The following is a 23685-nucleotide window of genomic DNA, read 5'->3' on the forward strand; positions in this document are numbered from 1 at the left end:
TTTCCCCCTACTACTTTGCAGAAAAAGTGTCTCTGGACTGTTTTTAGCAAAACCTTTCTGTTTCTTTGATCAAGACACTGGAAATGTACCTTGAGCAAAGCCTTAGCATGTTGGCCAGCTGACTTGTTTGTTTGATCATGTTACAGTGAAGAATGAAAATAAGATTGAGCACTGAAGCAAGTGCTTGAACATTGACTTTTCAGCAAAGAATAAAGTACTTTATTTGCATGGGGACTTTGCTTACCTGATCCTTATTTCACATGCTGTCTGGGGCATGATTTAAAGGAGAGATAACCAGGATCACAGTCCATTAATGTGCTGAGTGATTTTGAGGTGGTGCTGGATACTATCCATTACCATTACTTGCAGTGAGATTCAGGGATAATCAAACTTGGCATAATAAATTACCAAGATAAGATAGGTAATGAAAGAATGTGAAATGCACAAGATAGGTTTGTGCTTCTCAACAGCGTTCAGTATGACTTTTGTAATTATTAACTAAACCTTAAAGCCTGGGGTAGTCCTTATTCAAATGCCTTAATCCTTTTTCAGATTCTCTCCTTACAACAACGTCTCCTGTCTCCTCACATTTTCACGATGAGGGAAAGGAAGGCAACAGATCCACTCCATTCATCCACAGATCTGACTGAAGGGAACGAGAAGTTAAGACTGAAACAAGAGGTTGGCCTGATTAGTGGCGTGTCATTAATTGCAGGTACCATGATAGGCTCGGGGATCTTTATGTCCCCTGAGTGGGTACTACACCACATGGGGAACCCTGCCAGCAGCCTGCTGATCTGGGCAGCATGTGGTCTCCTGGCCATGTTTGGAGCCTTGTCGTACGCTGAGCTTGGAACAATAATTAAAGAGTCTGGAGGAGAATATATTTACATTTTGAGGATTTTTGGTTCCTTTCCTGCTTTCCTTTTCGCCTACACTTCTGTCATCCTGGTGAGACCAGCTGGTTTGGCAGCTGTCTGTCTGAGCTTTGCTGAGTATGCCATTGCACCGTTCTACCCAGGATGCGCGTCTCCGCAGGTTGCCGTCAAATGTACAGCTGCTGCCTGCATCCTGATTTTAACTATCATCAACTGCCTCAACGTGAGGCTGGCAACATCTGTTATGAACATTTTTACAGCTGCCAAACTCTTGGCTTTGTTGGTGATTGTGGTGGGTGGGTTGGTGCTGCTTGCCAAGGGACAAACTCAGAGTTTTCAGAATGGTTTTCAAGGCACCACTGCAGGGATTGGGGCAGTTGGAGTGGCGTTTTACCAGGGGCTCTGGTCCTATGATGGATGGAACAACCTGAATTATGTAACTGAGGAACTGAAGAAGCCTGAGGTGAGTGAGTGAGCGAGCAAGCTGGGTTTTACTTTATCCTGCTGTTAATATGTTTGATTCTATCTGTGATTGTGTCAAGAGTGGTAATCAAGGGATTTACAGTGAGGGTGGTGAAACACTGACACGAGAGACACTGTGGATGCCTCATCCCAGAAATGTTCAAAGCCAGCTTGTGTTGGGCTTTGAGAGCTTGGTGTAGTGGAAGGAACCCCTGCTCATTTTATGGAGGTTTGAACTAGATAATCTTTAGGGTCCCTTCCAATCCAAACCATTTTGTGGTCCTATAAAAGTCCTAAAATTACCCATTGACTAGAAATTATTAGGCAGCACTTGGATGCTTTGGGGATGAAATTTTTTCTTAGTGTTTAGAGGATGTCACTGTAGACACCTAGATTTATTCAGAAAAACACTCACTGCTACAATCCATAAAGGATGCTTAGCAACATGTATTTTCTTAAAGACTTGATCCATAATCTATGCTTTAGAAAACTACTTTATCTCTCCCTGTTGCATCGAGGAGCAACTTCAGAGCAAGCCAAGCCTCACTGGAAAGGGAATCTAACTGTGAATGATCCCTGTCTTTAAACATCTATATTGTAGCATTGTGCAGTCCATGCTATAGGCACTGAAGTAGCTCACCTGCATTTCACATCACCTCCTCTGTGCCATATTACCCCTTTTCACAGATCAAACACTGCAGCAGTGCAAGAGTTGTGTGAGTGCAGAGTTTATAGAGTGTGCTTTGTACCAGTGCAGCACACAAGATCCTACAGATCAAATGCAAATATACAGTTAAATATTAACCTGAATGGCAGCAAAGATCCCAGGGCCACTCTCTCCCACAGGATCATGAAAAATGATATTCAGGCCCTTCCAGAGTGGAGACACCACCATTAGGAATTGCTGTATCTTCTCCTGTATTGAGAATGGGGAATGTAAAAACTGATATTTCAGGTTCTTAGATGCATACAGTTGCCATTTACCAGTATTTTAAGTTGCATAAGACACTCTTGATTTTATTGAGTCTTAAAATGATCCTGTGGTGTTCTAAGACACAATCCTGCCACTTAGAAAAAAGAAATATTTCCTTCCTAGAGCAAATCCCCTTTGAGATTTTGAAATCAACCCCCTATTTTGATTTAAACTGTAGAGTAGTTAAATGTGATACAACACACACTAGAACTTTTACCATGGCAGTGAGGTGTTTATGGGAAGATGCACACCAGGAGACATAACATACTATTAACAAATAAATCAATAGTAAAATAATCAAGAAGTATGCAAAAGGCATCTTGGGCAGCTACAAATCAAAATCTTTTAAATAAGATTTGGTGGGTTCTCTTTGTTTGAATTATTTTGTTTGGTTGGCTGTGGGGTTTTTTAGACTAACTTTGGAACTGTACAAGACAGGCGTGAAAGCTGCCATGTGAATCTGGATTTATGTCTTGTTCTGAGAAAAGGTTTAGGGAGTGGAAGAATTTGAATGAGAGACGTGGGTGGTGGCAAAACCAAACCAAACAAAAAAAGCACAGTGCTGCACCTAACACTGCTGTCATCCTTTTTCCAGGTGACCCTTCCCAGAGCTCTGATGATTGCCATTCCTTTGGTTACGTGCCTGTATTTGCTGGTAAACGTGAGCTACTTGGCAGCCATGACTCCCTCTGAGCTGCTGTCTTCAGGAGCTGTGGCTGTCACCTGGGGGTGAGCTCTGCACGGGGCAGCATGGGCAATGCAGCTCTGAGAAACACTGGTTCTCTCCTGAGTTTCAGGAGATTTAAATGTTATTCCCAGAGGGAATGGCAGCACTGCATTGGTCAGGCCAGGAGGACCTGTCAGGCAGAGGACTGAAGCACATTGCTGTCTGAGAGAGCTGGGACTGTTCAGCCTGGAGGAGAAAAAGCACTTCCCAGTGCCCAAAGGCAAGAGCTGGAAAGGAAGTTTTTACAAGGGCATGTAGAAGTAGGACAAGCAGCAATGGCTTCAAATTGAGAGTAGATTTAGATTAGACATAAGGAAGAAATTATTTACTGTGAGGGTAGTGAGGCACTGGCACAGGTTGCCTAGAGAAGCTGTAGATACCCCATCCCTGGGCTAGTAGAAGTTGTCCCTGCCCATGGCAGGGGCTTGGAAGAGGATGATCTTCAAGGTCCGTTCCAAACTGTTCTATGATTCTATAATTCTGTGGTTCTGTGAGGCCAAGGCTGACCAGCTCCATCTGGCCATGGTCTCCAAGGTGCATCTAGGCTGCCAAGATGGCACATTCCTTACTCCCCATTCCCTTTGTTTATACTGGGAACCTGTAACTCCCCCAACTCATGTTTCACCTCATGGGAAGTGTCCGTATAGGAGAGGTGAAGGTGACACCAGGAGCATCTCCCCACAGGCACTGGGAATGCAGCAAGGGTACATGGGCTTGGGGACTGAGAAATGACTCACATTTTAGATATTGCCAGGGAAATGAAGAGGGCAATGTGCTGCCCTGCTAATGCAGGGCCAGTGGGTTGGGAGTGAGACAGGCATCAACTTGCCAAATCCTGTCTACTTGGCACCTGGAATTTAGAGGAGACCAGAGTCTTTTGTCTGAGTTTCTCCATCTGTGGGGAAATGGAAGATAGCATTGATCTCAACAACACCTTTAAGAGCTGTTATACACAGGTTGGGTAGCCTTTGATAACTGTAACTTCAATTGGCTTGTGTTTTTCCAGAGCTGCACAGAAACAATTTCTACCTTTCATCAACCTGAAGTATTTGGTGACATTAAACAGTTTCTGTACAGGACAAGGAATTTAGGAAGAGAAGGAAGGGACCAGCATGAGAGGTATAGACACCATCAGTGATTTTCCACCAGAACATCCAGCCTTAGTCTAAGCATTTCCAAAGACACAGAATCCCTGATAGCCCTAAATGAGCTGTCTGGCAGAAATTATGATATGGTGTATCCACAGATTATGTACTGCTCTTCCTAAAAAGTCAGCAGCAGCTTTGCTTCTGTGTGCATTTCACAAGATCTCCCATTTGAAGATCTGACTGAGCTCTTGCTGGATGTGTTCTCTAATAGCCTTTCACATCGTTATGAGTAGGAGCTTTTAAAGGTCTAGTGCTTTGTTTGAGCATGTCACAAAGCCTCACTAAGCTGCAGTGTCACGAACTTTCCCTGCACTTCCTTTCCCATCATTCCTAATTAACAAGTTATTTGTGAACTTCCTCCTTTGTAACACATATCCTTTTCCTCCTGATTAACCTTTTCACCCAAGAGTGCAATTCAGGAAGAAATATTGAACTAGTGACAGGAGAGCTGGGCACTCAAAGGCTGGGGAGCCAGTCTGAGGAGGAGGTGAAGTTTGTGGCTCACAAGCAACACATGCAGCTATTCAGGCCATTAAGAAAGAATGGGAGGAGTATAAAGAAGCCAGAGGAGGACTTGTCACATTTAAATGCATTTATTCCCTATATAAGAGGAAAACTGCCAGAAAGAAACATTGTTCAGTGGTGACAGGTGCAGCCACAAAAGGAGCTCAGGAAACTCTTCACAGCATTTCTGTGATGACAGTGATTTAACAGCAACCACAGGCTTCAGTTTGTCTGTCAATAAAGTGATCTAAAAAAACTTTGAGTTTTGGATTTTTGCCAATTAGATAAACAGTGTTTGTGTATGTGATAATTACCCCAAACACCAGCATGTATTACTCAGTTAATACTCTTAATGCTGCTTCATTCCAGAAGACAGTCTTCACTTTTAGGTGAGAAAACTATCATTCCTTCCAAATGTTTACCTTGAACTGTGTAACAAAACCAGAAATGTCTGAACATGTTGTAGAACCAAACATCTGGAATTCAAACCATTTTTTTGGCTTAAGTCAGATTCACAGAAGAGCAGTAATAGGTGTATGTGAGATTAAAGGGTTAAAATCCTATGCATATTCAGGAAGAGGTTGTAATACAGAATATTTCTTCCAGTGTGATGGGAACAAATTTTTGTGATTTCTGAGCTAATATTATTGGTTGTGATAGCAGTATCTTCAGGCGTTTTGCCACAGCATCAGTACACAAAAAAGGTGGTTTTGCCTGTTGTGACCTCTTTGTACACCATTGCAGTGTGGACAGAATATATATATTTATAGCAGGAAGAAAATCTGTCAGACAAGATAAACTTTCTAGTCACTAAATATTATGGGAATTGCAAGAAGACTTTAAATCTTTAGAAAGACTTCGGAAAAAGATTCTGTATACTACAGAAATAATGGAGGGATGTAATCTGTCTGGTTCTACAGTGTGTATTCAGTACATCTACGAACTGCATCTCATGCTGTGAACTCTTTCCCACCTCAGGGACAAAGTCCTGGGCAGCTGGGCATGGCTCATCTCCCTGTCGGTGGCCCTGTCTACGTTTGGTTCCTCGAACGGGACGTTCTTCAGCGGAGGCCGCGTGTGCTACATTGCTGCCAGGGAGGGCCATATGGTGAGCACAAAGAAAGGGGCCTGCCTTGCTCTGAGCAACTTCACCTTCTTGTGACACCAAAGCAGAGAGGAAAACACTGTGTATGTTCAACTGGCAGAGTGATAGCTCTTCAAGGGGTTTGCTCCTTGCTCATTAATCCCCATCTCTTTCAAATGGAAGATGTATGTTGTCTCTGGGCTTTCTTCTGCAATCAGGTGCTTTCAAAAAGATAACATATTCACATCTAGCCTGGATTTTAAGAACAGCTTTGAAATGAACCACTCAAATATTGCTGCATTGGAGCACCAGGCACAGACTGTGGGGTGACCTAGTCAATACATCTGCCAGGAAAGGAGAACCTGGCCATGCTTGTGTGTTGTGAGGCACCTTTGCTCACACTGGGAAGGTAGCCCAGCACCAGCCAGCTGCCTTTGCAGCTCTTTTACTGACTACACAGGTTGGTCTCTGGGGTGATCCAGCCTTCACATGGGTACTGCAGCTTAGATTCAACACAGGATATCTCTGCTCTTCAAGCTTCATGGCAATTACAAGGTGACACCAAGCCTTACATCTCTCCTAGCTTGAGTTTATCATTGGTTTTGTTAGGTGGGCCAAATCTGGTAATCCAGTGGAGGTCAGGCTGCTGCAGCTCCCTCCTCCCTGGTCCAACCAATAAGTCCATCATCTACTCCCAGCAGCCACACACACACAAACACAGGTATGAAACATGTTTATATACACACATACATGTATAGCTGTGTATATACATACAGAGCCAGCAGGGAACATAGAGCTGCACATACAGACATACCTGGGGCTCACACAAACACCAGCACTAACAACACCGAGGGCCTTTCATTCCCCTTCTGGCTGATCAGGGGTCTGTTAATGAGAAATACATATAAAACATATATGCAGTGTGGGTCCCTCCAGCAGCTGGGCTCAGATACTCAGCCCCTGGATCCCAGTCTCCCCAGTTACTGGTGTCTGGGCAAACAAGCCCCCAGGGTTGCTGTCACATCCCAGCTGCTGATACAGACCCCCTCACTCAAAGGTACACCTCCACAAACACTTAACCACACAGCTCCACAAAGAGGAGCAAAAAGGCTGAGCTGCATTTGTCCTCTGTTTTGAGCAGGCCTCTTGTGTTCCTCCTGAATCTCTCTGCTTTTTTTGGTCCTTCCCACCCACAACATCTGGCATTTCTGTTCCTCAGGTGTGAAGGCACTGAAAGAGGTTGCAGAGAGAGGTTGTGGATGCTCAGTCCCTGGAAGTTTGAGGCCAGGTTTGATGGGGCTCTGAGCAGCCTGGTCTAGTGAAAGGTGTCCCTGCCTACAGCAGGATGTTGGAACTAGATGATCATTAAGGTCCCTTCCAACCCAAATCATTCTATGAATCTATGATTGCACACCAGCTCCACTCCTGGTTCATAGCAGGGAATCTTTTATGCGTATGAATGACCAGGTTGGTGGAGATGACTGGGCTGGTGGTTGCTGGTTTTGGTGGTTCTTGGGTTTAGTGGTTACTGGTTCCTCGACTTCTCTCTCTGAGGATAGTGCCTGCTCTATCATGGCAAGCTCTGTGCTGAGAAGTGACAGATGGTCTGAACCTGACCATACCAGACTATGAGCTGAATGACATTTATGACATTTCTCAAACACTCATCTCTAGCTAAGGTCTTTGCATAATATTTTGGTTGGGAATTAAAAATAAAATAAAATAAGATTTTAAAAGGAGCCTTCTCATTAAACTTTTCCAATGAAACAAACAATAAAGAGGCTACTAGTCCTGAAACAAATCCTTAAACAATCCTTTTTAATTTATATTTACATGAATGTTTCAGGAATAGTCCTTGTCTCATTTTCCAGTCATCCTAAGAGAAGTGAAGTCCCAGAGAGACATGACAGAGGGCAGAAGAGTGGGCCCATGGCAAAAGGTCCTGATGGTGGTCAGGAAAGCTCTAATTTGACTCATTCTGTCATATCAGTAGTTTGAAAACCTCATTTTGCCTGCTCAAACTGAAATCAGTGAGACACAATAAAAACACCCTTGAAGGAGGTTTCTGTATTTACACTCCTCGGAGTTGGTTTGGTTTCATATAATGCTTGTTTGCTGATTATGAATGGCTCTGGCTGCAGGCAAAGCTCCCACCAGCATCTGGCGGGGATGAGTAAGGACCTCTGAGTCCATGAAGTGATGATGCAGGGCTTTGCTTTGTTTTTCAGCCAGACATTCTGTCCATGGCTCACGTGCGACGCCTCACGCCCTCCCCTGCTCTACTGTTTACATCTGCAATGTCTTTAATAATGATAATATCAGGAAGCTTCACCAGCATCGTCAACTTTTTCAGGTGTGTGTGTGTCAGGTTTCTGTTTGCATCCCCTGTGCTCCTGGGGTTTACAATATTTATAAGTATTTCCTTGCATTATTTTTTTGAGCTTGGAGTATTGCTTTCTAACCAATACTGGGGAGAGGAGGAGGGAAGAAAGAAAAGAAAGAGATTGGTACCAGCACCTTTGCAATGCATGAGTGCTCCTGTCACTAGAGACCTAACTGAATGTGATTCATCCCCACTGAATCAGTAATGTTCAGATAATTCTAAAGTTCTCATTGTTTGTGCTAGAAAGGAAATTAATGGAAGAACTACTAAATTTATATCAATATTCACCTTTTTAATTGGAGATATGAACATCTGGGATCTGTAAGGCAGGACTGACATTCCTGGATGATCTCACCCCACGTTTAATGCTGTCTAATATTTTTTCTTTTCTTCAAGTTTTATGGCATGGCTTTTCTATGGAATGACTATTTCTGGGCTCCTGTATTTAAAAATCAAGAAACCAGAACTACCAAGATCTTACAAGGTAAAGTAATAACATAAAACCCTCAAATATTTTCCTGTATTGTTCAAATGACTATGAGAACATTTACAGAATAGAGTGAGCACTGGTGGCTTACAGATTCAATGTGGTTGTCCTTCCTTTTTTAATTTCAAGTTTTGTGTCAGCAAAGCCAACAAGGGATGAGACAGTGTTAACATACAGGCATAAGTCAAGGTTGAATTCTCTGTCTTGATAAGCTAATAATGCCCTGCCTCCTCACTATGAAAATATGTCTACCATATCCTCTTTCTTTCTAAAATATTTAAGTGGTAAAAGAAGGATGTTCCTGATCAACCATGTAATCACCTGTTTATGCTCACAGACTTTGGGCAAACTCCTTGGAGGTTAGCCCAGGTGCAAGAACCTTGCAGAGGGAAAAATAACTTAGGTGGAGTGCCCCAGGTTCTTTGAGATAACATAGGGACAGGTTTGTTCCCCACAAAACAGATACAAGGAGGGAAATCGAGAGTTACGTGTTCTTCCCCTGCCATGAGTGAGCTGATCTTCAGTGCTTCCTCAGTGACTGAGGATTATTAATGAATGCACAAGCCACTCTCCTTTGAGGAAGGGTGGCTTCAAATTGAAGTTTAAATGCTTTCTGACCAGGCTTACAAAAACAGCCTCTGAGATTGCCTGTCCACCCGTCTGTCAACACATGGATAAAACTTTTTGTGCAAGAGGGCTAAGATACAGTTGATTTGAAAACAATTGCTCTGTGTTTTGTCTACAGCATGGCTTTTAGATGCAAGGTAGTAGGGAGAACAAGAACAGACCTGGCACTAAACCCAGTAGTTTGCATCTTCAGGTCTAGGAGGGCAGGAAAGACCAGGGGTTAAGGTGTGATATGGTGGTGTAGCTCTTGCAGGGATGTTCAGCCTTGGGGTGGGGGTAGGCTGGGAAACAGGATGTCTGGATTAATTGGTATTTCTAGGTAATACCTCAGGTTGCAGGAAGGTTTAATCTAAAATCTTTCTGCAGAAATTCCAGGGTTGCCCAGACACAGAGAGGCCCAGAATTACATGAGTCTTTATGCTGATGTTTTGCTTTCACAGGTCCCAATTATCATCCCCATAATTGTGCTGGTGGCAGCTGTGTACCTGGTGTTAGCTCCCATCATTGATCAACCCCAAATAGAGATCCTCTACATCGTGCTGTTCATTTTCAGTGGCATCATTTTTTATTTCCCACTGGTTCACTTTAAGTACCACCCTCGCTTCTTACAGAGAGCCACTTTACACCTCCAGTTGTTGCTGGAAGTTGCTCCAACTACCAGGGATGCAAACTGAGATAACATCCTTCTGGTGGGTGCTTGCACCTCATGGTTTATCCCAGCACCTTGGTTTTCAAGGCTCAGAAAATATTCTTCTGTAAAGAGCACTGAGTAGAATGTGAGTGACACTAAGTGTCCAGGTGAGATGGACTACAGCTGTGACTCCTCATGTTTCCCTAAAATTCTGGGGACGTTTTTCTCCTTTTCAGCTTTGCCTTGGCATTACATATGGATTCCAAATGAATATGTGCTTTTGTATTTTTCATCCCCAAAAGGGCTGTTTCTCAGGATCTTATCTCCTATTTCAAGATAAAATGCAGCAAAAGATAGACAATGAAATATTATTCATATAGCAGACTGAGTCCCATAGCCATTCCTGGCAATGCCTTTAATTATTTTCACCTTGTACACCTTTAATTATTTACACACTGTGGCTGCAGAGCTTCTCAAATCAATAAAGCAAGGGCTCACCATGGCCACAAGAAATAAACCCTTTTTCACTCAGGTATTCACCCTGGAAGATTATGCTTCTTCCAGTTCCAAGTGCACAGTCACAACAGTCCTTTCTCTGTCTCAGAAACCATCCCACATCTCCCACAGAAAACTCTCTGACATGAGACAAGAAGTGCTTTAAAGCTCTGTCAGTTCACTCAGTTGAGAATGCACTTGTCATCTGGGATCCATCCATTCAGGATGAGGATGCAAGCAGCATCACTCAAGTGCCAACATTCACACCTGTGCTTCCTGTGATCCCCTTAAGAAAAAAACCCTTATTTTGTGACAAAGTGAGGGGGGGGAAAAAAAATCAAAAAACCCTAGAGCACATGTACCAGCAAGATACTCTGACCAGGAATTAAAGAAACCACATACTGGGCTACATTAGGAGAAGTGTGGCCAGCAGAGCAAGGAAAGTCTGTCTGTATGGACTCAACCCCTGAAATAATGCATCTGGTGTTGGGCCCTGCTGTTCAAGGTGGAGTTATGAAGGCAGCTCAGAGCAGTGGTCACAAGCTGTAGCTTGAGATGTTCAGGCTGGGAAATGTGCCCCATGAGGGCAGCGGAGTTATGAAGACCACCTCAGCCCTTCTTTATAAGGCAGCTCAGAGCAGTGGTCACAAGCTGTAGCTTGAGATGTTCAGGCTGGGAAATGTGCCCCATGAGGGCAGTGCAGTGTTGGAGCAGTGTGCAGAAAGGTGGTGAGATCTCATTGCATTTTCTACCACAGCCATTTCCGCCAATCTCTGTGATTCTAAAGGCACAGCACAAAAGTCACAGGCTGTGCTCTCACCCACACCTAACACACTGAAGTCACTGTTGTTTCCCATTATCCTGAGGCACAGCTGGTTTTTTCCAGCTCTCGGGGAAGGAGAGGTATTATAAGCTGTTTTCTTCACATTTTTCCAGATGGTTCCAGGATGATACCTGTCATAGACTAAAAAGGTCTAGGAATTAGTCCTTAAAATGCTTTGTTAGAGTAGTGAAAGTTAACTTTCTGTCGGCATTCTTCTATAGAACCTGCTACCTTTTACCTAACCTGCTACCATCCTTGAACACAGGTTACTTGATCCTCCAAGCCTCTTCCAGCCCATCTCAGAATTGTGTATCTGATTACAATCTCTTTCTGCAATGTCACCCCTCCTGCTGCTCTGAGTGGTGATATCAGCAGCTACAGGGATGCATCAACAGTCTTTTTCCAAGGGTTAGGTATGATAATGGATAGGCCAGATGCCATTCATCCAAATCCTTAGCTTAAACAATGTTTAGGAGGATTTCCTTCCACTGATTTTTACTGGAGCTGCCAACAAAGGCCAATGAGGGAACAATTTTTCCTCTTGAATCCCTTGACAATATAAAATTCTTGGGCTACGTCTCTTAAAGGAGGGGATGTTCTCAGAAGGACTGATGAGGTCAGGAGCTCTAGGTTACCTTCCCCCGCACTGCCCCAGGCTCTTCATCTGATGTCAGGGAAACTTCTTAAAGGAGATATATCTCAGCTACTTACCTAAAAATTAGAATAATACAATTTCTCTGATTATAATTTTTTGGAAACAATCTTTTTCCTACCTATTTATGAAGCTTATCACACGGGGCTGTGCTCTAATAAAGAACATGAAAAGACTTAGCACTTTGAATAAATAGCCTTTATATGTTATTGGTTTGTGTATGGCTATAGGGGAACAGGAAAGCTGCAATTATCATACTCTGCACCAACCTCATTTTCTATAGATATTATTGTAACAAGATGTTCTTTTTTATTTATGTTGCCTCGGATTTGCAGGTGTTTATAATGCCAAAACAAGATGCTGAAAGCTCAGAGAATTCAAAGATAATTGCAATAAAATGGGCATTACAATGAAGTGAGTTAATGTGTCTGTTTCTGTTTTTCATCCAAGAAAAACAATTCCATAGAAATTTTACTGCATGATCATAAACAATCAGCACCAGGCTTATCTCTCCTTGGTCAGAAGGTTTAACAACGTGTGGGTGTTTATATGTGCGCACACTCATTTTTCAAAATGATTGCTTATCTATTCAGCCCCAGGATATGTAAATTGGAATCTCTTTTTCCTTCATGAGACATTTACAATAGAAGTGCCAGGAAGAGGCAGCACATCCTTACCACTTATTCCTGCAGCACAGTGGCAATGTGACAGTGGACTGAGCTCTGCACCTGCAGCTTGTACAGGTTATCCTACAAGATCTCATTGGTCCTGTCTGTTTCCAAAGCTCCAGATCCCTGTGACCTGTGCTTAGACCCTTTCTTCACGGGCTCAGAGGAAAAATGGACTATCAGCATTGACCTCAAGATAATCATAAGATCTCCACCTCTAGACCCTGAGTATAATTGAGTCCCATACTTCAGCTGGCAAACTGCAACAACCTGTTGGGAGCTTTACTTTGGTGCACAAAGCTGAATGTATTCTGGGCTTTTTCCTGACTTTCTCAGAAGCATCAGAGAAGGACTACACCTAGGGACAATAAAGGACAGTCCAGTGTGTGAGAGAGCACAGAAAATCCTCCTTTGGTGATCTTCTAGTCAGGCATGCTCATACGCCCAAGTTCAAGTGATTTCCATAATTCATGGTTGAGCACAAATTTCCAGTTGGGTGGGACAGAGCAGAATTCAAGATAACTTTAATTTTCCTCTGTTCAAGAAACACAGTTCACCCACTTGGACTGAGTGGGTTTATCTGAACAGTTCTCAGCCAGTGCAGAGGATTTGGTGTTTAGTCTCTCCTGCTCTTTGCTGGGACATAGGAAATAAAAAAAGACCTCATTGTGCTCTCTCAGCAGTGTTAAGTTGCTCTCCAGGTCATCACATTTAGGGGATGAAATAAATACAGTCAGCTCTGGGAATCACAGACCATTCCAGTGTGGGTTGGAACTGACCTCTGGAGGTCTCTTGTCCAACTTCCTTCTTGAAGCAGGACTATTATCGTGTAAGGTCATTTACCTGTGCCTCTGTCTCTTCATGTTTTGGAAAACACTGAGGATGGAGCCCACCATCTCTCTGCATCACTCTCTGGATAAAGAAATTTTACTAAAGTTCAGTCTGAACATCTCAAGCTGCAGCTTGTGGCTGTTGCCCTTCTCTGTATCATCTTCTACTGCCAAAGTGGTTGGTTCTATCCTTTTGGTAACTCTCTTTTTTGGAGCTGTAAGTTGCTGTTATGTTGCCTCTTTCTTTTTGCCAGACTCAACAAGCCCAACTCAAGATTTTCATGTAGGCAAATGCTCTGGACCTCTGACTTGGGAGTTTTTTGCGAACTTTCTCAGTTCCTCTGCTTTCCTTTTGAACTGGGAAGGGGTCAGAAAATTGAATGCAACATTCCAAGTGTGCCTTCACAGGTGTCAAATCTAGAGAGACACTGACATCCCTTAGGTACCTTTCCTAATGCAGGCCACTATGTGTAACCCTTTCAGTCTGTCACTTCTGAGAGCTTCAGCTGAAGCTTCAGCCTTAGTTGAAGGCAATGGAAAACCCTTACTTTGTACAGTTGGTGCTTTTATTAGAAACTTTGTCTAGGCTGTGATAAATCCAGCATCAGGATGACTCAGTCTAGCAGTGCAGGGGGATCTACATCTTGCACTTTACTATTTATTGATTAGTTAGTTGGATACTGTCAGGGCATTTGTGTATGTGACTCATTCGTCATGAAGGAGTGCTTCTGCTAAAAAAGGATGCACACCCACAGTCATCATACAAATAGGTGGTCTTAGCTTTGTGAACTAGCAGTGAGATTAATGGCTAGTGAAATAGCCCATCTGTTTATAGAATCAAGCTACCATGTCATGTTTGTCCTCAGAGACAGTGAACCCTATGGCTTGAGTATCTGGCAGATAAATGATCATCTTTTCCTTCTAAAGCTTGGTCATCAGTTGTTATTGTTTAATTTAATGGACTATGCCCTGGTTTCCATGCAGTGACATGAAAGGCAACAGGGGAGCTTGAGAACGGGGAAAATGAGAAGTAGCTTGAAAGAGAATTACTGTACATACAAGTCTTGGCTTGTCTGTCTGAATTACCTATGTAAAATTCAGGCATGGACAACACCCAAATAGCAAAGACATGTGCCCAGAATTTTTGAAATGACAGAATAATTTTTTTTTTTGCTTAGCAGTGATTTATTTCCTTTCTGGTTTTTTTTACATTCTGAGTCTGTTCTTCAGTTCACAATCTGTTTTTCCCACAGCATAACTGTGTCATTAACAAAGTAGAGCAATGGTTCAGTCTTTTTTCATTGCTCAGTCTGTGGTTGCCAAACATCATCATCAGGTCATGATTCCTTTGAAGAGAGGGCACCAGAATGCACACAGATTTCCAGAAGGTACAGACCCTGTCACAAGGAGCACCACCAGTTCCTGAATTAGGAATCCAGAGCTGTCCCCAGGATCTCTCAGGGTATTGGATCTGCTGTCCTCCTCCCTTTGCTGTGGCCTTACTCCAGGGCTCTGAGTGCTCAGTTTTCCACTCACATCCCACCCTGTTTAAAATTGGGTTAATGAGACTTCAGCCTGTCTGAGCTGTTACGAATTTTAGTTCATTCATATTTGTAAATAAAAGGAAATAATCTCATCTTGCTGAAGAGGAAGCAGGAGGATCAGATGATGCCAATAATCTTCTTTCTTCCTAGGCCAAGTAGTCTCTCTTACCTATACTTTTACAATCTGTATTAAGTGTGCAGCAGCTGCAGGAAATACAGAGGGTTTCATCCTGGCTGAAGGGCCACTGTGTGAGCTGTACCAGCTGAGCCACCCTTTTGGTGTCCCTGGGTGGCTTTCAGTCCCCTGGCCCCTGTGGGCACTCTGCAGGCAGGAGCCATGCCTCATGCCCAGCAAGAAAGTACAGAGGGGTGTGGATGTATTTGAACACACCCAGATGATGCTGCAAACTATGCCAAGTCTCAGGGCCCCTGAGATCCCCAAAACCTGCAGAGCTGTGTCCTTTGAAGCAAGACAAAAAGCTTGGACCTGATCCTGCTGCAGGTTCCTACCAGGATTCTCATGTACAGGCACAAGCATGACCAGGGGTAAAGAAGCATATGGTGACTTTTCATCCCCTTGGAGCTGCCTGGACTCCTGGCCACTGTGGAAGCAGAAATGGTCCTTAAAAATCTCCTGCAGTCTTCATCAGCTTCCCAAAGGGTCCTGTCATGCCATGTCCCCTTGGATCAAGCTTTCCTGCTCCTCCTGACCTGAGGGCTGTGCTGCCAACCTGCCCAGCAGCCCCCTTTCCTGTTTTTCCACTCTCATTTAGTTTACTTTCTGCTAAAAGTAGCATTCCTCAGATTTACAATGCAAAATACCCCTCAGACAGCACAAATACTTAGGAGTCTTGAATATGGGCAAAGGATAGGTGAAGGAGTGTAGGAGGATGCCCCCAATGAGAGAGGGGCAAACTAGCCTTTGTCTTTCAAAAAAGGAAGGAAGCTCAGAAGTTTCTCCTAACGATTAGGTGAAAAGCTACCTTATAGGACCCCTGAGACATCACTAAAACTTTGGGGTCACCTAATTGGATAGAAGGCAAAAGGTCCCGCTTGGCCCATAAGGTAGAAAAAGCGAGAACAAAGGAACCATGAGGCTTTTGTGAACATGTTTCTACTAGGATCAGGCTCGGATTTTCTGTTTATTGTTTTTCCTTTTGTTAAACCTTTTTGTTTCTAACACTGCAGCAGAAGCCATCCTGCTCATTATTTGCCTCCAAAGGTAATAGCTAAGCTATCCTTGGGTGTATTAAGTTCCCTTTTAAGGGCTCATAAAACCCTGGCCCGACAAAACAGAACCTAATAGACAGGGATTGGGGGATTTGGAATAGACATTGGCACAGATGAAAATTATGGGGAAGCCATTGCACTCATTTTGGGCTGAAACCTCAGCTTAATGTTGGCTTCCTTAAAATCACAGAATCATTTAGGTAGGAAAAGACCTCTATGATCATTGATCATGGAATCCAACCATTAACCCAGCATGGCCAAGCCACCACCAAACCATGTCCCTAAACACCACATCCGCACTGCTAAAAAATCCCTCCAGGGATGGTGATTCCACCACATCGGTGGGCAACCTGTTTCAATGCTTGATAACCCTTTCAGTGAAGAAATATTTCCTAATATCTGATCTAAACCTTCTCTGGAACAACTTGAGGCCATTTCCTTTCATGCTGTCTCTTGTTACTTGAAAGAAGAGACTCACACCTCATTAGGACTCCTCTCAGGTAATTGTAGAGAGCAGTAAGGTCTCCCCCAAGCTCAGGCAAGTTCCCATGTCTGCTGTGCCCAAGGCAGGTGAGAGGCTCCTGGGAGCTGAGGGCAGGGAGGTGACAGCAGGGGACTGCAGGGCTGGCAGGTGTCAGTGGCAGCCAGGTGATGAAGAGCTCAGCAGCATCAGCCTCTCCACCCTGTGGCTGGGCAGGACAGAGTGACACCGAGGAGTGGGGTCAGTCGTGCCCAGGGAGTGGTTTCACTGTGCTGCAGTGAACAGCTGCAGGCAGCCCCTGCCCACCCAGAGCCAGCTGCCTCCACTGGCAACAGAAAAGCTCCTTTTGGGGCAGGAGAGTGAGATCAAACAGCTCCGGGTCTTACTCAGACAGATGCCAGCTCTGGAGCAAGGGAGAGGGCAGTCCTGGGGCTGGAAGTGAAATGATAAAAGGGAACAAGTCCTGCCCTCTGCAGTAGTGGCCTCCTGGTTGCTGTGTCCATCTGTCCCTGTGTCTCTGCCCCAGGCACCCACAATACAGCACCCACCAGAGCCACCTGCTGAACAGCACTGGGGACACTTCTCTTGGGCTGCAGCAACTGCCCTGGGACAGGGGATTCTCCCCAGGGCCATGGCTTTTTTTCTTGAAGCAGTAGTGATTAGAAAGGAAGGCAGCTTTCAGGCTGAAATCAGGATGAGTCCTTGTGAAGTCAGGCAAATACACGAAAACTGAATTATTCATCACTGTATTCAAAACATATCCATCACCCTGCCATTTTGGAAATCCAGATGAAGTGCTTTTGTGCTGGAGTTGGATACCCCTAGAGGTACTTTTATAAGTGCATTTTAAGAGCCTGGCTCTTTGTCTTGTCTTGAGATCAAAGCTGGTTGGGAAGCAGGAGCTGCCTCCTGGAGCAGGCAGGACCTTGCCCCGCTGAGCTCAGGGCTTGCTGGAAACCCACAGAGTAAAACTCAAGGTTCAAGTTGTGTAACTGAGCACAAAGTGAATATGACTTTTTCACTATTCAAGGTGAGTGCAAACAGATGGACACAGGGGATAATGGGGAAGGGTTAATTACATATATTTTTTCTGCAGATGGAGTATGGGTGGAAGAATGTTACCATTTATTTAAGATGTGTTAGTTCCTAACACAAAGAAGCTGTAGCTGTGAGTTAGGACCTGCATTTTGCTGTACATGTGCAGAAGCCCCCTCAAAAATTAAACCATTTGCCAGAGACCATCTCAGCATAACTGCTATACAATGCCTGAACTGTGCAGAAGAAATGCATTTGTGTTTTCAATAAATGAAGTAATAATAAATTGGAACCCCAATTACTGTACAGTTGAATGGGCTTTGCAAAGTGTGACCCATGGAAATGCTTTGTGGGACAGTGCTCCCTCCAGGAGTTTTCTTAGGAGAGATGGGACTGGCAAACAAACTCAGTTTTCCTTTTCCACCATTCTCTCAGGTAGGACAGCAGGGGAGCACATTCCTCCTGGGGCAGAAGAAAAACAGAGCTATCATTCCACCAGCTGGGCTTGTCCACAAGGATGTATCTCCTTGCCCTGCATCCCCTTTGGGGAATACCTGGATTCATGTTCAAGATGTGTCAGCAGCCACAGAGATGTTTTCTATAGCTTTAAGCAGAAATGAAGATATCTAGCCCATATCATAAATCTTGCAGAGGAAAGAATACATGTAAAGCACTATACCTGCTCTAGCTTGTAAGAAGTTATAGAAAATAAAGTTCAGAAGGGCAAAAACTTTGGCTGATGGCTCTGACAATGTCCCAGGCAGATGTAGTCAGTCACAAATGGCATCAGCAACAGATAATTAATTCTTAAAAGCACTTTGAATATTAGCAGGTTGCTTCAACAATTGTCTCTTTGTTACTACACAGAGAAACAATTTCTCCAGGGTTATTTTATGTTCCATTATCTGGCTTTTCTCAAGCCAGTGCCTGGGACCCATGTTGCCCCTGAGACAATAACCATCCTTTCCAAGGGAGGATCCACACTGTCCACAACACTATCTTAGCATTTTGTGGGGGTAGCTTTGGCTTAGACTGGTTGGGGGGTGTAAGGGGGGACCAGGCACAGCCATCAGTAAAGCAAGAAAATCAACCTGATATAAAACCTGCATCATTGAGCACCTTTAAAGCCTTAAAATCACCCCACCCCCACTGTCCCAGAAATGCCATACTGGGGGCAGATGTGGCCAAGCTGCCCCTCACTTCCTGCTGAGGTTCTCCCAAAGCCCAGTGCAAGACACACAGGTCTCTCTGAACTCCTTCCCCAAGTGAATTTCACCCCATGTCACATCCCAGACTTTAGTCTATGGAAACACAGCCAGATCCAGCTCTTGTCTCTCACAGGCTGGGTGGGTCACCGGGAGCTTTCAAACAATCTGATACACCTCCAGGAACAACAGACAACAAATGGGATCCAGATGTGTCCTCCAGCACAAGGCCTTGCTTTTGGAAGGAATTTCCCCAGGTCTTTCCCCAGATTTTGCTCTCGGGGTTTCTTTCATATAATGTACAGCAGCTTCCCTCCATCTGCCAGCCATGAGCATTGGCTTCCCAAGGTGAAGGCATGGTCAAAATTTTGCCTGCTCCTTTCCAATGCCACAGTGTGCTGCCTGCCCATCCCCTACACCCAGGGCATGGAGCACCCTGAGCTGTCCTGGACACCCCACACCACTTCAGAATGCCAGCCACATCCTGGGATGCATCCAAAGCTGAGTGGACAGCAGGCCCAGGGAGGGGATTCTGCCCCTTCGCTCTGCTCTGGTGAGACCTCACCCACACTCCTGCATCCAGCTCTGGGGTCTCCAGCACAGGAAGGCAATCAACCTGTTGGAGTGAGCCCAGAAGAGGCCACAAAAATAATCAGAGGGCTTCAGGCTGAGAAAGTTTGGGTTGTTCAGCCTGGAGAAGGTTCCAGGGAGACCTTATAGCAACCTCCAGTACCTGAAGGGTACTGCAAGATGAGGACAAACCTTTTAGAAGGGGCTTGTTGCAATGGGATAAGAGGCAATGGTTTTAAACTGAAAGAGGATCAATTCAGCTATAAGGAAGAAAGCTTTTACAAGAAGGTGTTGAGAAACACTGGCATGGGTTGCCCAGGGGGATGGTGGGTGTCCTATCCCTGGAAACATTCAAGGTCAAGCTGAACAGCAGCAGCTGCTCTGAGCAACCTGATCTAGTTGAAGGTGTCCCTGCTCGTGTCAGGAGGGTTGGATTAGATGGCTTTTAAAGGTTTCTTTCCAGTCCAAACTGCTCTGACTCTGATTCTCGTTCTGATTCATCCTTGGGAGTCCCCAGCACACAGCCTGCATTTCATGAAGAGAACAGGGCACTGAGTCCTGGTGTATTGACATGAAACAAAGCTTAAAGCTCACAGTGAGCAGACAGTGGAGCCAAGAATGGAGCCTGGGCTCCTTAAAGCCTCCCTGCACCGAAATGATGATGAAACATTTATTGATTGCAATGAAGCATTGCTGCACTGAGAGAGCTGAGGCAGGAGTCCATATGGCTCAGTGTTTCAAATCCTTTGCCTCAATATTTTTCCAGCTACAAAAATGTATGGGTTTTTTCCTCTCAGGCAGACATTTGGCAGCAGAGTTAAGTGAACTCTAAGGGTTGTTATAGCTTATCTTTGGGAGCCCAGTGATGCATGAGAAAGAGCTCTGTCTTCACAAACTCCTAAAAGCACATATGACTACTGCATACAGCTTTTCCATTGAGACTTACAGACAACTTCCAGCAGGATCACGGGTTAGGTTGTGGGCAGCCTAACATCACTGCTGTGTCATCTTGTCTGTTTATTTGGTGAATTCTGATTTTCATAATTAATGCAGTAGAGAAATTCAACAGAGAATTCACTTGGGGGAAGGAAATATGTCTGGGACTCCGAGGTTGAGGAATTTTAAACAAACTCTCTTTCAATAAAAGCAGCCCATTAGGAGCATCTTGATTACATATTTGAATATTTCAATTTAAAATGCTAGTTAAAAAAAGTAAATAAAATATGCTTCAGTTCTGCAAATTAAGTTTGTCCTCAGTTAAAGTCCATTGAGAGATACCCCCAGGGTGAATTTTCCCTACATCTCATTTCTGCCCTGGGGTGTTTTCATAGCAGTCTGAGTCATCCAAAGCTCCCAAGCTGAATTAATTTCTGAATCTCATAGTTGATATCCCACAGCCAAACCACGTCTGTGATTCAGAAAAATGCTGATGAATATAGAGCAGGAGGAAGTTGGGTGCTGCTGTTTGCCCCTGCCCATGTCCCCAGCCCCTGTCCCCAGCCTGGCTCTCAGCAGGTCCCACCTGATGCTGGCACTGCGCTACTGTTTGCCCCTGCCTGTGTCCCCAGCCCATGTCCCCAGCCCGTGTCCCCAGCCTGGCTCTCAGCAGGTCCCACCTGATGCTGGCACTGGGGAATGCAGAGCCTGGGCAGACTGGATGGGAAGCCACAGGAGCAGTGTGAGGGTCCTGCCCCATCCCTTCCCCCTCCCAGCAGCCAGGCAGCAGCAGCACTTGGAGCACATCTCCAGAGGCAGCAGCCAGGATTTCTGCTGCAGCAATGCCCCTGTGAGCCAGGCCAGAGCTCCTTTGCTCATGCTACAGATTGTCTGCCATCTGCTTCATCCCTTCCTGGAGTTTGGCTCCTGCCTCTCCAGCCTGTCCTGGCCCTGCACAGGAGGTTTTCCCACAGATGTTGCTCCTGTCTGTTGGAGCAGCACTGAGCTGGGTTAGGAGGATGAGGAGGAGGAGACCTTTCCTTGCAGGGCAGGTGGGGCACTCACACCAGAGCCTCATATGGTGACAAGTGACAGTCCATAGCCAGCAAGCTCTGCTATGGATTTCTCCATCCTCTGCATGTTGATGAGGCACTGAGAAGCTGCACACACCAGCAGTGATGCCTCAGGCATCTCGAATTTTCAGCATTTTTGACTCCTCTGTTTTTCCTGTGAACATTCAGCTGGTTTTGGGCACCAAGCAGAGGCACTGCCCCCAGACATGGAACAGAAATACAGAGGAGACATGACAGAGTTCTCCATGAAATCTGCACTATAGATCCTCCTATACCTTCAGCTGGGCTTGTTTCAAATGCAGTGAGAGGTGCAAACCCAGCTGTGCCAGGGCTCTGCAGCCACTGAGAGGGTCCATGGCTGGGCCCTCAGGCAGGGTGGTTCTCCTGCTGCAGTTTGGAAGATGGGCAGATGGTGCCATCAGGATGATTAACAGCCCTGAAGCCAGTTTGCCAAGAGCCTATTGATTTTCCAGAAGGGTGACAAATCTTCTCCTTATGTACCAACACTGAGACTGAAGTAATCTGCTTACAGCAGGAGGGAAGTCAGCTTTCAGTGTGATTTAGGGAGGGCTGGGTTGCATCCAGACACAAACCAATATGATCTTTCCTAAGTGCTGTTACACATTGCCTTAATAATTAATTAGAGATAAATAACATTTATGTTTAACACTAATTTGTAGCTGAGATAGGGCAGCAGACGAAGTGCCAAGACCAGATCCTGCACTTGGTGGATGGCTTCCCAATGAGTCAAAGTGAGTAAAGATTGTCCCAGGGCTCTCCCTCTCTTTCCCCAGGGGTCTTGGTGGATGACCACATAGGGAAGCCCTGTGCTAATGGCAGTGTATTGATGTATTTTCTTGACAGACTGGGAATCTGGGGAGATCTCTGGTTAACAGAGTTTATCAGATGTGATGATTTGCCATCGTCTGTCTTAAAGCATGGTTGTGGCTAAACAAAGGACATCAAGAAACACTGTCACCATCAGGGGCACCTCCCTCTGCTCTGGGATGGTAGAACCCCTCATGTTTGGCATGTGAGCACAACACAAAAAGGCAGTGCTGAGTTTGCAATCTCATCTCTTGATCCGTATGGCAATCGTCACATAACTGTGTCAGAAAAGGCTGGTAGGGGTTACCATGAGGCTTTTCCATATCTGTCTAATTATAATGGGAATCCAGCTGTCTGGGTTGTAGTGGGAGAAAATAACAAGCTTGTTTTTGTGATGTTGGATCCCACTCATTCCCAGTCCCTCACCCTTTCCTCTGTGGTCCCTGCATGAGGCTGAAGTGTTGGTTTAGTGAGGGGGGCCATGGTGATGCTCTGACAACCATGGCAGAGGCTGAGCAAGTCCTGTGGTCTTGATCTCCAGTTGCTGGGAAAGAAGCCAGTGTGCTCTTTCCAATGAGACTGGGATGAAGAGAAGAAAAAGTCTGAGCTGCTTCCCTCATATTTTCAAGGCATCATAGTCTGTTGGCAATTTACTACTGAAGCAGTGTGCACCAGGTTTACAGCAGGTCACTGGAAATGGACCCAGGCCCATTCATTGTTTTTAAAAGCAAAGCAATGCTTAAGTGCAACATTAATTTAAATTTACCTTCCTGCAGAAAACTGGTGGACAGGGAGCCTTCCAAAAGATGTATTTTTATTATCTCTCTTTTCTAGCTTTGGCTGTTGATAAATATTTATTTAGGCTTTAACCTGCCAAAGGCTCTAAGCACAGCTACATTTCACTTCCCTGCAGGGTAAGTGCTGGCAGGCAGCTGTCCATGATGGGCACAGCCTGTGGCACACCCAAAAGTGTCTTCCCATGGTGGCTGGGGAGTGTGACACAGGAACATGTGGATCAGAGGCAGTGGGGGGAACCCCACAAACCCTCAGGAGGGGTCATGAGCCCTGGTGCAGCCCCTCTCAGGGCTGTCCTGGGGGGTCTCAGCCTGGGGCACTCCTGAGCTAAAGGGAAAAGCTGTGTGGACTGAGAAGGGTAAGGGGTACAGGACACAGCATGGGACACAGAGGAGGAGCACCTTGGAATTGCATTATTTACTATGGGATCTTTAGAGGAGCAACAATGCAGGGGGAAAGGAAGGGATCTTGGTGGTTTGGGAAGGAATAAGGATGGAAAACCACAATGATAAGGGGATAAAAGGGGCCAGTGGCATGTCAGGGGTTGGCTGGTTGCTTTGTCTGGCTGGCTATGCCCTGCATCTGGTCAGAAGGGCTTGTTTTCTCCTTGAACTCC

General features: G+C 45.0%; 1 protein-coding gene across 1 annotated transcript; it reads left to right on the forward strand.

The window, feature by feature from the left end:
• The first annotated feature begins 316 nt into the window (after window positions 1-316).
• Window positions 317-10983, forward strand: LOC120508268 (b(0,+)-type amino acid transporter 1-like). Its single transcript, XM_039721696.1, has 7 exons — window positions 317-421; window positions 553-1341; window positions 2909-3042; window positions 5671-5800; window positions 8005-8129; window positions 8556-8643; window positions 9714-10983. Exons 2-7 carry the CDS (start codon window positions 598-600, stop codon window positions 9945-9947), a joined length of 1455 nt encoding a protein of 484 aa, XP_039577630.1. The 5' UTR covers window positions 317-421; window positions 553-597; the 3' UTR covers window positions 9948-10983.
• Window positions 10984-23685: the final 12702 nt, after the last annotated feature.

The sequence above is a fragment of the Passer montanus genome, unplaced genomic scaffold (genome assembly GCF_014805655.1).
Source record: "Passer montanus isolate IOZ18808 unplaced genomic scaffold, ASM1480565v1 scaffold46, whole genome shotgun sequence".
NCBI classification, from domain to species: Eukaryota; Metazoa; Chordata; class Aves; order Passeriformes; family Passeridae; genus Passer; species Passer montanus.